Source organism: Pelecanus crispus, chromosome 1 (assembly GCF_030463565.1).
Source record: "Pelecanus crispus isolate bPelCri1 chromosome 1, bPelCri1.pri, whole genome shotgun sequence".
Lineage (NCBI taxonomy): Eukaryota > Metazoa > Chordata > Aves > Pelecaniformes > Pelecanidae > Pelecanus > Pelecanus crispus.
Window position 1 is genome coordinate 225,353,616 of NC_134643.1, and position 13,783 is coordinate 225,367,398.

The following is a 13,783-nucleotide window of genomic DNA, read 5'->3' on the forward strand; positions in this document are numbered from 1 at the left end:
ATTCGTGCTGGCTTCCGGAGCGGGGGGCTTGCACCACTTTCCCCCTCCCCACGTGAGCCGGGGGGGCACATCCCAAGTCCCAGGGTGGCGATTCGGGAGGTGTCCCCACGGGATGCCATCGCCATGGGGCAACGCTTAGCGGGGAGGTGGCACGTGGCGGGGCTCAGGCTGGCTGGGGCGATGGTGGCCGCTGGCTCAGCCCCCCCCCCCCAAAAAAAAATCAAGGGGTCCCAGCTTGGCACGGCCGGTGCTAGCAAAGGTGAAGCTTGGTGGCTCTCAGTTTAGGGGTGCAGCTCCCCAGGAGGGGAGAAGGGCTGGCTGGCTTCCCGCTGGCACCCTGATAGGGTGCTCCCAAACTGGGAGCTACTGGGAGGAACTGGAGCCCGGAGGCTGCTCGGTTTTGGGCCGTGCCATCGCGTCCCAGCGCACATCCTATAATTAATTCCCCGGCTCTGCCCCGCTCACCCCCCTGCATCTCCCTGCCCGGGTTTAATTAGCTGCACCTCAGACCGATGATGCTGGCCACTAATTAGGAGAAACTCGTCAGGCAAATGCTGTAATGAAGCTCCGGCGTTGCTCTCACGGGACCGTGACGACCGGGGGAATTTCCATGCGGGCAGCGGAGGCTGGATCCGGGTTTGAGTTATTATTTATTTTTTCCTCCCTTCCCCTGTGCTGCCAGCATTTATTTTAATTTTAACAATTAATTGCTGAGCCTGAAGAGGGGGGGTGAGCCTGTGGGAAACATCTTTTGTTTTGCTTGATTTTTTTTTTAATTTAAATATATTTATTTTCTTTTAGTGACTTCATTTCCTTGTGGCAGATATATATGGATTTCCTGCTCTGGAGCAGGAAAAACCTTTATTTAATGGTGTTTAGCATCATCTGCTCCTTCACCTGCTCCTTGCATGGTTGATCCCTCTCTGATTCGGGATGGAGTCGGGATCTGCAAGGGAAAGGGGTGATGCCGGGCATCCCCTAAAACCTCTAATAAAACTTTTGGGGGGGTGGTGGAGGATCGCTGCTGCAGGGATATTTAGGCAGATGCCTTGGAGCATCCCCGTGGTGGGGGATAGGGCCCCCAAATCGCTTCTCCGCTGGGATTTTTCCTGGGTGGTGACCCCGGTGCTCTCCCTCGGGCAGGTCTCCCCCGGCGATGAAGAGGAGCGGGATGCGCTGGTGGCTCGTCACCGTCCTGGGGGTGAGTACGGCCTCGTCCATCCCTTCCCATCCCTTCCCATCCCTTCCCATCCCTTCCCATCCCTTCCCATCCCTTCCCTCTGCATCACTTTCGGCTCCTCCAATGCTCACACCCATCCCATCACCACCCCGTAGCCACAATAGGGCACCCCAAAATCTTTCTCGTACAGAAACTTGCAGCACCTCAGCCCCGGGGCGATGCTTAATTTGGGTCGAGGGTGGGGTTTTTCCCCCCCAAAAAATTTCTTCCTCCTCCTTTTCTCTCCTTTGTCAAAACTTCTTCCAGGCCAGGGGCTGACAGGGAATGTGGCTGCTCCCGCCTGGGGCCACCGTGTTGTCCCATGTCCCACGTCCAGGCGATGCTCTTGGGATGGGCCCTGCGGGTACCCCAGGGCTGCTGCCTCGGGGCGGCCCGGCCCGAGTGAGGGTCGCGATGGGTTTGCATCGGCCGCGGGGCGTGCGATGGGATTGCGCCCATCGCGTCGCTTGCGACAGCTTGGCACCCGCCGCAGCGCCCGCGATCGGTTTGCACCCGTTGTGACGCTGGTGGTGAGTTTGCCTCTGCCACGGTGCAGGCGATGGGTTTGCAGCCATCATGGCAGTGGCGATGGGATTGCATCCGCCGTGGCGCACGCAGTGAGTTTGCATCCATCATGTCACCGATGATGGGTTTGCACTGGCTGCAGTGCGTGTGACAGGACTGCACTCATCGCATCACTTGAGACGTGTTGGCATCTGCCATGGTGCATGCAACGGGTTTGCATCCATTGCATCACTTGAGACACATTGGCATCTGCCACCATGCATGCAGTGGGTTTGGATCCCTCATGTTACTTGTGATGGGTTGGCATCTGCTGTGGTGCATGCAATGGGTTTACATCTGCCATGGTGCATGCAATGGGTTTGCATCTGCTGCGGTGCATGCAACGGGTTTGCGCCCATCACATCACTTGTGACAGGATGGCATCTGCCACGGTGCATGCAATGAGTTTGCATCCATCATGGCAGTGGCGATGGGTTTGCGTCCATCATGGTGCACGCAATGAGTTTGCATCCATCACGTTGCTGATGATGGGTTTGCATCCATCATGGTGCACACAGTGAGTTTGCATCTGTCACAGTGCACAGGATAGGTTTGCATCCATCACGTCGCTCATGATGGGTTTGCTCTGGCCGCAGTGCACATGATAGGACTGCGCTCATCGCATCACTTGTGATACGTTGGCATCCGCCACCATGCATGCAGTGGGTTTGGATCCCTCATGTTACTTGTGATGGGTTGGCATCTGCTGTGGTGCATGCAATGGGTTTGCATCCATCACATCACTTGTGACAGGATGGCATCTGCCACGGTGCATGCAATGAGTTTGCATCCATCATGGCAGTGGCGATGGGTTTGCATCCATCATGGTGCACGCAGTGAGTTTGCATCCATCACGTTGCTGATGATGGGTTTGCATCCATCATGGTGCATGCCGTGAGTTTGCATCTGTCACAGTGCACACGATGGGTTTGCATCCATCACGTTGCTCATGATGGGTTTGCTCTGGCCACAGTGCACATGATAGGACTGCACTCATCGCATCACTTGTGATACGTTGGCATCCACCACCATGCATGCAGTGGGTTTGGATCCCTCATGTTACTTGTGATGAGTTGGCATCTGCTGTGGTGCATGCAACGGGTTTGCATCCATCATGTTACTTGTGATGGGTTGGCATCTGCTGTGGTGCATGCAACGGGTTTGCGCCCATCGCATCACTTGTGACAGGATGGCATCTGCCACGGTGCATGCGATGAGTTTGCACCCATCATGTTGCTGGCAATAGGTTTGCATTGGCTGCGGTGCATGCGATGGGCTTGCGTCCATCATGCGATGGGTTTGCATCCGCCGTGGCACGTGTAACGGGTTTGCATCCATTGTGTTGCTGGCGATGGGTTTGCATCTCGCCATGGTGCATGCAACGGATTTGCACCCATCATGTTGCTTGTGGTGGGCTTGCATCTGCCATGGTCCATGTGACAGTTCTGCATCCAACACGTCGCTTCTGATGGGTTCACCTCTGCCACATCGCCTGCACTGGAGCCGCATCCCCACTGTCCCCCTCCTCGGGGCAGCGGCAGAGCCGGAGCAGCCAGCGCTGAGCACCGCTCTCCGCTTCTCCCGCAGGTGCTGAGCGGAGCCGGCGTGGGTGCCCGGAGCTGCGGATCCCAGGAGCACGGGACATCGGGATGCCCACCCGGAGAGGAGCCCACTGGGGTAAGCCGTAGCGCATCCACCCTGGAGGGAAGGTGCAGGATCCGGCCATCGCTCACCTCCCTTTCCCTCCATGCAGGCGTGCGGCTCAGCGCAGGCTCCAGTGGGGACGTGCCGAGCTTGTCCCCCCGGCACCTTCTCACCGGGGGACGCATCCTGCTCCGCTCACACCCGCTGCCGGGCCAGGAACAGGATCCTGCTGGCACCAGGGACAGCGGTGACCGACAGCCACTGCGGAGCCTGCCTGCCGGGGTGAGCCCAGCCAGGGGAGGGGTGCCACAAACCCCCAGCCCGGATGCCGCTCCTGGGCCCTATCCTGACCCTCCCCTCCCACCCCGCAGGTTTTACAGCCCGGAAGGGGAGAGGGAGCCCCGGGGCTGGTGCCTGCCCTGCACCGCCGCTCCCCGCAGCACCCCGGGGTGCCCAGGTGGGTGCCCGGGCTGGAGGTGTCACCCCGCTTTTGTGGGTGCCGAACGAGCCGGTGCCTCTTGTGCCAACGTCCGCGCCAGGGACACCGCAGGATGCATCCCCCTCGAGACAGGGGGTGATGTCCTGCTGGGATGTGGCAGCTGAGAACGTCTGCACTTGTGACACGAGTGACTTCTGCTTCCCTGGGGGCCAAGCCTCTGCAGCAGGCCTCCCGGGAAAACAGGATTTCATCCCAACAAAACCCCGCTCCGGGGCTGATCTGCTGCCTCCCCCCAGGCCGGCGGCGAGCCCGCAGCCCCGAAACAGCGGGCCGGCCAACGGGGACCAACGGGACGTGGGTGACGCTGATGGGCGAGGAAGAGGAGGAGGCGGCGGCGGCGCAGGCGGCCGTGCTGACCATCGTCCCGGTTTTCTGCGCCATGGGCTTGTTGGGCATCCTGGTCTGCAACCTGCTGAAGAAGAAGGGTTACCACTGCACCGCCAGCAAGGACCCCCAGCCCGGCGGCACCGGTGAGCCCCGGTTGTGCCGCGGGGCACTTTTCGGGGATGCCACGGCCATCTGGCCTCGCTCAGCCCATCCCCGTGGCTTCTGGTCCTCGCTGTCCCAGGGCATCCCGCTCGTCCTTTGGAGGGTTGGGGGGGGTTATACCCCGTCCCCGAGCCCCGTCCCCAACTTCTGCCTCCAGGTCCCAGCTCCGTCTACCAGCTGGAGGACGCCAACGAGGACACCATCGGCGTGCTGGTGCGGTTGATCACCGAGAAGAAAGGTCGGGGGGGTTCCTGGGTATGGGGGGGTGACACCGGTGGGACCCCCATGACCCCCCACCCTCCATGGTCTCCCATAGAAAACGCCGCGGCGCTGGAGGAGCTCCTGAAGGAGCATCACGGCCGACAGCCGATGCCACCGGGCTGCACCCCCCTGAATAAGTAAGACCCTTCACCAAGGACCCCCCCGTGGTGGGACCAACCCCACGCTGATGGCATCTCCCCCCTCCTTCCCAGGCTGCACCTCCTGCCTCAGTTTCCCCCCGCCTGCCGGCACCAGCAGCACCTCCACACCGTGCAGGGTCCGGCCCCGTGCACCCGCTGCAGCCAGAAGAAGTGGCCCGAGGTGCTGCCATCGCTCGGTGCCACCAAGGTCCCCAAACCCGGGGGTCGCCCTGGGGAGATGACCATCCTCTCCGTTGGCCGGTAAGTGGGGACCCCCCCCTCGCCTCCGGTGTGTCCCCGTCCCCCCTTCCAAGGTGGGGAGAGGCTGATGTGATGCTCCCCTCCACCCCCCTCCCGACAGGTTTCGGGTGTCCCGGATCCCCGAGATGAGGAGCGAGGTGGGGGGCGAATCCCCCCGCGGTCCCCTCCCCGCCGGTAACGGGATGCGGCCCCCGTGGTTGAAAAGCACCGATGGCCCCCCCGAGGTGAGGGGGTGCAGAGGGAGGGTGCTGGGGAGCCCCTGGAGGGGGGGAGAAACAGGAGCTTCAGGAGGCTGGAGAGCGTTAACTCTGAAGCCTAATGAGGGCAGTCGGTGATTTGTGAGGCTAGAGCAGCCCATCCCCCTCAAACCTCTTCCAGCAGCTGGGAGGCTTAAAAAAAAAAAAAAAATTGAGCCTGAAGGGGTTTGGGGAGTCCCACCCCCACCCCGGCCCCAGCATTTTGGGTGCTATAGGGGGTTGTGGAGTGGGTGCTGATGGGTGCTGGTGCAAAAAGGGGTGTGACAGAGGCAGGGTGCAGGTGGCCCCTGGGGTGTTCTGCAGCAGCCAGCGCGTTAATACAGCCCCGTCCCCTCTGTGTCTGCGCGCTCCCGTACAGCCGCGCCTATGTACACCCCTATAGCACGCTAAAAGCACGTATGCAAATGCCCGTACACCCCTAGAGAACACATTTGCGTACATTTACATGTGTAGTCGTCCGCCCATATATGCACAAAAGCCGATGCATACGTGTGCGTGCATTTATATCCGTGCGTGCACCTACCTACCCCCCGTAGCCACTCAGAGCGGGCACAGAGGCAGGATGGCGCGGGTGTCACCCGCCGCAGGGTGCTGTGGGCTCCTGGCACAGCCTGGCACGGGGTGACATGGCTAGGGCTGGGGGGGGGGGCTGCTGCATGACTCATGGGCAGCTGCACGGGCACACATGCCCTCGCACACGCGCTCCCCCCAGCCCTGTCACGGGCACCGCTGCACATGGCCATGCTGGCGGCCCCGAGTGCCTGTGTGTGGAAATGTAGAGGTGCACGCATGCAAACACGCGTGTGCGCACATATAGATGTGCGTGCATCGCTGCACGTGCATACGCACAGATGAACACATGCGCACGCACAGATGAACACGTGCACATGCAAACCCACCTCTGCACACATATGCAGGTGCGTGCATGTGTATGTATGTACGTGCACATGCATGGATGTACATGCACATGCATGCAAACACGCACCTGGCACTCTATAAGCGCGTATACACATGCACGCACACATATAGATGTGTATGTGTGCACTTGTTCACACCCTGCTGCACACGCATACGCACATATGCATGAACACATGCGTAAATGCACATGCAAGCCCACCTCTGCACACGTACAAAAACACATGCACTTATGCACATGCGCACACACATATGCAGTCACACAGGCAAACGCACCCACACGTGCACGTGGAGCTCTGTGAGTGTGCACATGTGCACATGCACACAGTAACGTGCACCTGTTCACACACCGCTGTGCATATGCACAGATGAACACATGCATATCATGCGACCCCACCTCTGCATGCATAGGTGCGTACGCATATGTACATGCACACATGCGTATGCAGTCCTACACACGTGCAGACATGCACATGGAACTCTGTACGTGTGCATACTTGCACACGGATGTGCACGACACCTCTTCACACACCGCTGCACATACAAACACACGTGGATGAACATGCGCACATGCAAAGCCACCTCTGCGTGCATACATGTGCACACATGCACATACATTTAGTCACACACACGCAAACAGATGCATGCTTGCACATGGAGCTCTGTAAGTGTGCATACACATGCGTGTGCACACATGCACATACACATATGCACAGACGGACATGTGCATAAGTGCATGTGCAAACTCACCTCTGCACGTACATGCACATGCCTGTATGCAGTCACACACACATGCAAACACCCCCACACTTGCACTTGGAGCTTTGTAAGTGTGCATACACACGTGCACACGCACACAGAGATGTGCACACATGCACCCATTCACATACTGCTGCACATGCACACGTGTGCACAAACACATGCATAAATAAACGTGCAAACCCACCTTTGCACGCATACACATATGTACATGCATGCATGCATATGCAGTCCTACACGCATGCAAACATGCACACAGAGCTCTACAAGCGTGCGCACACACACGGATGTGCACAGGACATCTGTTCACACACCACTGCACATGCAAACATATGCAGGGATGAACACGTGCATGTGCACATGCAAACCCACCTCTGCAGACATATGTGTGTGCACGTGCACATACATGCATATGCAGTCACACGCATGCCAACACACCCACAGTTGCACATGGTGCTCTGTCAGCATGCATACACACAGACGCACACACGACACCTATTCACACACCGCTGCACATGCAACATACGCACAAACACATGCATAAGTGCACATGCAAGGCCACCTCTGCCCGCACAGCATACATGCATGCACCTGTGTACATGCACACACACGTACGCGGTCACGCACACGTGGAGACTCGCCCTTGCTTGCACGTGGAGCTCTGTCAGTGTGCACACACGTCCACACATACATGTGCACGTGTGCAGCCGTTCACACACATGTATGCACATGGACAACTGTGTGCGTAAATGCCTGTGCAAACACGGCTGCGTGCACACGCATGCACGTATGTACATGTATGCACATGTATGCAGTCACGCACGTGTGCAAACACGCCCACACTTGCACACGGAGCTCTGTCAGTGTGCAGGCATGTGCGTGTGTGCACACACACATGTGCACACACCCGTGCACCCCGCTGCCGTGGCCCTGCTGACTCCCCGCACCCCCAGAGCTGGGTGCAGCACCCATGGGTGCCCAGCGCCCCAGGCATGGTCGCCCCGTGCCCAGGTGCTGAGCCCCGGCGGCTGCCTGCCCTGCCCGCACCTCTGCCCAGCTGAGCCCGCCCAACTCGTGACAGCGATGGCCACTGCACCCCCCGCCACCCAGCACCCTCAGGGGCCACCCCGGCCAGCGGGTCCCCTCCAGCTCCCATCACTCCAGGCTGTCCCCAGCCATTTGGGGACACCTTGACCCTGCTGAGCCCTTGGCCAAATCCTGCAGGGCCTCAGCACCCTTAGAGGGGGCCTGGACCCAGCTGCGGCAGGTGGGGACACCTGGGGGGGTGGGGACAACGTGGGCGGCTGCCCTTAGCAGGAGGAGTTGTCCCCTCCAACGTGGGATGTCCCTGGGTAGTGACAGCCACCGTGGATGTTGGCCCAGGGAGTGACGCTGAGTGGCTCCTGGCCACCTTGGGTGGTGCCAAGGGCCCGATCCAGCCTCACCCAGAGCCGTGGTCCATCCTTTGTCCTCCACAGCTGGCGCCTGGCCTGGGGGCTGCCTCGGGGGGACGGTGACGCCCACAACGACCCCGTGCTGGGGGACGGAGGACGTTGGGCACCGTGTGAAAGCCAGTCCTGCTTGGAGCCATGAAGTGCTGGAGGTGGCAGCTTGGCTTCTGCTCCTGCCACCAAGGTGTCCACCAGCAGCGCGGCAAATCCAACATCTTGCCCAGCTGGGGAGAAGGATTCCCTGTCCCTGAGACCTGGTGGTGGCCACGGCATGGTGGCCTGATGGAGAGCATCTCCAGGAGCCGCGACACCAGTGGTGGTGGCCATGGCGTGGTGGCCTGATGGAGAGCATCTCCAGGAGCCGCGACACCAGTGGTGGTGGCCATGGCGTGGTGGCCTGATGGAGAGCATCTCCAGGAGCCGCGACACCAGTGGTGGTGGCCATGGCGTGGTGGCCTGATGGAGAGCATCTCCAGGAGCCGCGACACCAGTGGTGGTGGCCATGGCGTGGTGGCCTGATGGAGAGCATCTCCAGGAGCCGCGACACCAGTGGTGGTGGCCATGGCGTGGTGGCCTGATGGAGAGCATCTCCAGGAGCCGCGACACCAGTGGTGGTGGCCATGGCGTGGTGGCCTGATGGAGAGCATCTCCAGGAGCTGCGACACCGGTGGTGGAAGCTATGGTGTGGTGGCCTGATGGAGAGCATCTCCAGGAGCCATGACACCAGAGCACAGCTCCATTGGAGGCACCATGCAAGGGAGGACATCGCGCAGCCAGAATGCCATTTCATGGTCACCTTCTGCGTCTGTTGAACTGAAGCCTCTGCAGGAATGTCATGAGCTCTTGATTTCCCTCCATCACCAGGTGCCAGCACTCAACATCACAAGGTAATGCCAGTGTGTGGATCATGGGACAACTCCTGCCTTGCCAACAACCCAACCAGGGCATGAGTTGAGCTGGCCTCCTGCATCTACATCTCCTCTAGCTCAAGTCTCAGCCAGCCCAGGAGAACGTGGTGGTGATGTGCTGCTCACCACGAAGATCACACACACCACCTTCCATAGGAGCTGTTTCTATAGGATCACGTTGGCTTGGCCATGTTGGGGTCAGTGGGACAACCCACCCAAGGTTGGGTTGGAGGCCATCAAGCGCCACCACCAACCTAGAAATGGGTTTATGGCTGGTCCTGTTCACCACTTCACCACATCACCGCACCAAAAAACCAACCACCAAACCCTCTTGGGCTCTTTTATTTATTTTTTTTTGGAAACATTTTAATAGTTATCGAATGTTCTACATCTTACAGTAAATATCGTACAGTTACAAACTCTTGGCTGAAATCTGTCAGGGAGATCACAACCTGATCTTCAGAACCAAAACCAGAACAGAAAACAAACAGAAAAAATAAAACAAACCCCAAATTTACACTTCAGATGGACAAACCGAGGCTGCGGGGCTTTCCAGGGCATCAGTTCAAGGCCATGTTCCCTACACACCTTAGAGACTTAGACTTGGAAGACATGGTTACTCTTGGTTTTAAATCTTTTTCTTGCTTTTTTGGGGGTTGTTTTTTTTTTTTTTTAAATTTATTTTTGTTTAAGAGGTCCAATAATATTTAAAAAGGAGCTGGCCTGGCGGTTGAAATGAATTAAAAAATTAATTCCATAGAAAAAGGGGTAGGAGTGCAGCACGGGTTTGCTCCGTGCTATGGGGAGGGGAGGGTTTGGGTGCAATCCTGCACCCCGCTGGCTCATTTTCCCTTCCTCGCTGTGCTTCCTGATGGCTCCCCCCCCAGCACCCTGATCCTGAACCCCCTTCGCCCCGGGAAAAACCCAGCTCGCCCAGCTCCATCCCTTGCAGGAAGATGTGGCGAGGCTGCAGGTGGCTGCGTTGCATCAGGATTTTTTCCCTACAAACAGCATGCTTGAGCATTTCCAACCAGGAATTGTTGCCACTGAACCACAGATTTTGCTATTCCTGCTTTGCAAACGTCCCCCTAACAGGTTATTTTACCTGATTAGCAGTGAATCTATAAGTGTCACGGTGCCGCATGCCGGAAAAACAACTTTTTCAAGCTCTCCTCCCTCCCAAGCTCCTTAACAGGCTTTATTTTCCTTTTTTTTCCCTCTGGGAATGCTAGCACACAGCACAGAAAATATCTGGAGCCTGATCCTGCAGACAGCCCGGCACCCGTGGGGAAGCAAAGGGAAGATGGGCAGAGGGTCGCCGCGTTTCGGGGATGATGGATGCTCGGAGGGCCTGAAAATATTGACAATTGAAAAAAAAAAAAACCAAACCAAAACCTGGATTTATGGATATCCAGCAGCTCTTATTGCTATTGTTGGCTGGTTGGGTTTTCCTATCGAAAATAAACCCACAAATAGTTTTTTTTTTTTTTTCTTCCTCTAAGAAAGCAACACCCAATTTCATGCCCTCCGGCCGGGGACCACATTATCCCAAATCCCCTGCGGGGATGCATCCGCCGGGATGCAGGAGGAGTGGGAGGGGATGGCAAAGAACGGGGGGGGGTCTCTCAGGGAAGGACCGTATTCAGCGGACCGTGGCAGCTGAGGGAAAACCTGATACCCTGAAATATCCATCATTTAAAAAAAAAAAAAAATCAAAACCCAACCCTTTAAATAACACTTCATGGTAATTACATCTTGAAACTGCAAAAAGCTGGACTGGGTTATTATTATTCATAAAATACAGGAGCAAATCCTCACCCGGAGGGTTCAGCCGCTTGGAGGCGTGATGGGTACAGGCTCCAAGGGGCTCGCTCGGGTTGGGGGCCACCACCACTATTACTGTGCCTTAACCCCCCCCCCCCCAAAAAAAACCTCTTGCATTACAGCTCATCTTTTAAAGCAAAGATAACGGCAGGGATGGGTTAATGGTCGTAACAGTGGTTTGAGAGTTATTTTCCTTCCTCTTTAGCTGGCATTTTAATCTCCGAGACACTTTGCTGGCTGGCTAAGGATGGTTTAACCCCTCCTGCTCTTCTCCGCTAATGCCCGGTGTGATCCTTCACCGTGGGAAACCCTTTTCCTTAACCGACATCGGCAAAGCTTTGCTGGGGTGAAATATTTGAGAAGCTGGTGGCCCCCGTCATTGTCCCCCCCAAGGGAGTCCCCCACCAGAATGCGACCCCCCCCAGGACCTTCACTTAAGCCATGACTTGGCCAAGGAAAGGGCTTGGGATCATGGGCTTTCCTCCCATCCTTCCATCTATCCAAAAAAAAGGTCACTCCACAGGGAAGGGGACAGGGCTGCAGGTCACTGCTGGCAGGAGCTGGGCAGCATCAAGCCCCACATTCCCATGCGGTAGCAGGGAGCATCTCCCCACCACCATGGCCCCATGAAGCCACCTACCCAAGCCTGGAGCCATGCGGTGGCCATGGAGCCGTGCAGTGGTCCAAGCCTAAACCTAACACTGGTTGCCAAATGAGCTCACTAAAGCCTCTCGCCCAACAGACAGCAAATATTTCACCTCTTCACACCCTGGTTGAGTTCATGAGTATTTCTGCCTGGGCATAACGGGATGAGGAGCATCAGATCTGCTGTTGATCCAAGTGAAGGAATTAAAACTAAACTGCCCGATGACAGATCTCATTAGCGGTAACACTGGGTGATCCTCCATGCTCAGCTCCTGGAGCTTTCTACCTCACCTTTAGTGTTTTCTTTCCTTTCAGGAGAAAGCCTAGCACCTCCTTACTAGCCATGGGCCAAAATTTTAGCAGTCGTTCCTAAAGCAGATAAGGGTGAAGAGTGCCTAGGCCGGTGGTAGGACAGTGTCTGCTGGGAAAGGTCCTCCTCTGCCAAGCCCAGACTGTGATAACAAAGCTCATTGGACCCTGCAAGCCATAGTGCCGTTACGTTGGCTAGAGCTTACTCTATCCTACGTGTTTCAATGCTGATAGACAGCTCCTAATACATAACATGAAGTCAACAGTGAGAGCAAAAAAGGGTATTTGAGAGGTCTTCAATTCCTGTGATCTATTGGGGTTTGTGGTTTTTTTTTTTTTTTTTTTGCCCAGGTTTAACTGTAGCGTGCTACCAACAGTGGAAGGATGATGTAGTACTGTCATTTCCAAATGTCCCATTGCTCTTTATGTGCTAACCCTTGGCTTTGTCAAGCTCAATGGGACAACCCTCTGATTATTTACTCTTTTTTTTTCCTTCTCTTTTCCTTTTATACTAACTCAAAGGGCAACCCAAAGTACTACACGGGAGAAATCCACCTTCCCCACCCCACAGCACTGGTGTTCAGTCTTCACCCACTTTGTTCCTCTTGAGGTTGGGAAGGTCAACCAGAGTTTTTCTAGATTTCCTTTAAAACCAGCAGAACCAAGCAAATGACGCCCATACAGCAGTGCTGGTGCCAACGCCTGGCCTGTCAAACCATCCAGGACCAACCAGTGGTAGGAAAAATCCTCTTGCTTGTTTCCCTAAGCTTGTTTCTCCCCATTTGGGCCACGCTTACGGGAAGGAGCTCCAGTAGCTCCTCCCAATGGCAGCAGAAGCCAAGCTGGGAGACACCACCAAGAGCAAGGAGGTCTCACCCAGGTGCCAACAACTGGTCACCTTGCTCTTCTAAAAGACCCTCCAGTCTGACCTCTTACACCACCATGTCCCAGTCAAGGTGACCCTCCAGTGTTGGTCTCCACTGCCCTCACCTCCATCTGGAGATGTGATCTAGGTATGACCAAAGCAGAGCAACCAACAGAGACATCTGGGCTCTGACTCAACGCCATGCATGGGTTGGAAACCCATGCCAGGCAGTGCCGGGAGGAATTCCCATCCACATCTCCTAACCTGACCTCTTTAAAGGCTCTGGATTTGGTCTGTTGTGACAACCTCGGAGCCCAAGAGACATGAGAGTTACAAACACGCCGATGGGTGAATGTAACTATTTTGGCACACTCGAGGGAAAAATCAAAACCCAATGATGTTTTTGTCTTAGGAAAAAAAAAAAAGAAAAACCTTGTTTCTATGCTGGGTTTAGTGATAACGATTTAAAAATAAACTGGCCACAAGCATTGTCTGCAAACATGAACTCTCTCTCTGCTGCCCTTGAGACAACTTATTGCTCTACTTGGACACCCCGAGGTGGGATGTCACTGGCCGCAGTCGGCTTCATGTCCTTGCGCCCTTGGGTAAGCCAAAACCCCCAGAAATTACCCCAATGCCCACAGCCTCTGCGTGCCCGTTGTCTCCCAGCCCGGTCCACGTCAACTGTGGATCACCTTCCTTGCTCTTGCCTTTTCTCAGGTGCCTTCCTGTGAGGAAGGCGACATATTTATTGCTATTGCTTCCTCTCCCCT

At 56.3% G+C, this 13,783-nt stretch overlaps 1 protein-coding gene across 1 annotated transcript; it reads left to right on the forward strand.

Annotated features, from left to right (window-relative positions):
* Window positions 1-1,156: 1,156 nt before the first annotated feature.
* On the forward strand, window positions 1,157-8,710 carry RELT (RELT TNF receptor). The gene is given in 10 exon segments (XM_075727595.1): window positions 1,157-1,201; window positions 3,371-3,460; window positions 3,537-3,709; window positions 3,799-3,884; window positions 4,163-4,396; window positions 4,573-4,653; window positions 4,732-4,813; window positions 4,889-5,077; window positions 8,487-8,547; window positions 8,549-8,710. Coding segments are annotated over 10 exon segments (1,203 nt in total).
* Window positions 8,711-13,783: the final 5,073 nt, after the last annotated feature.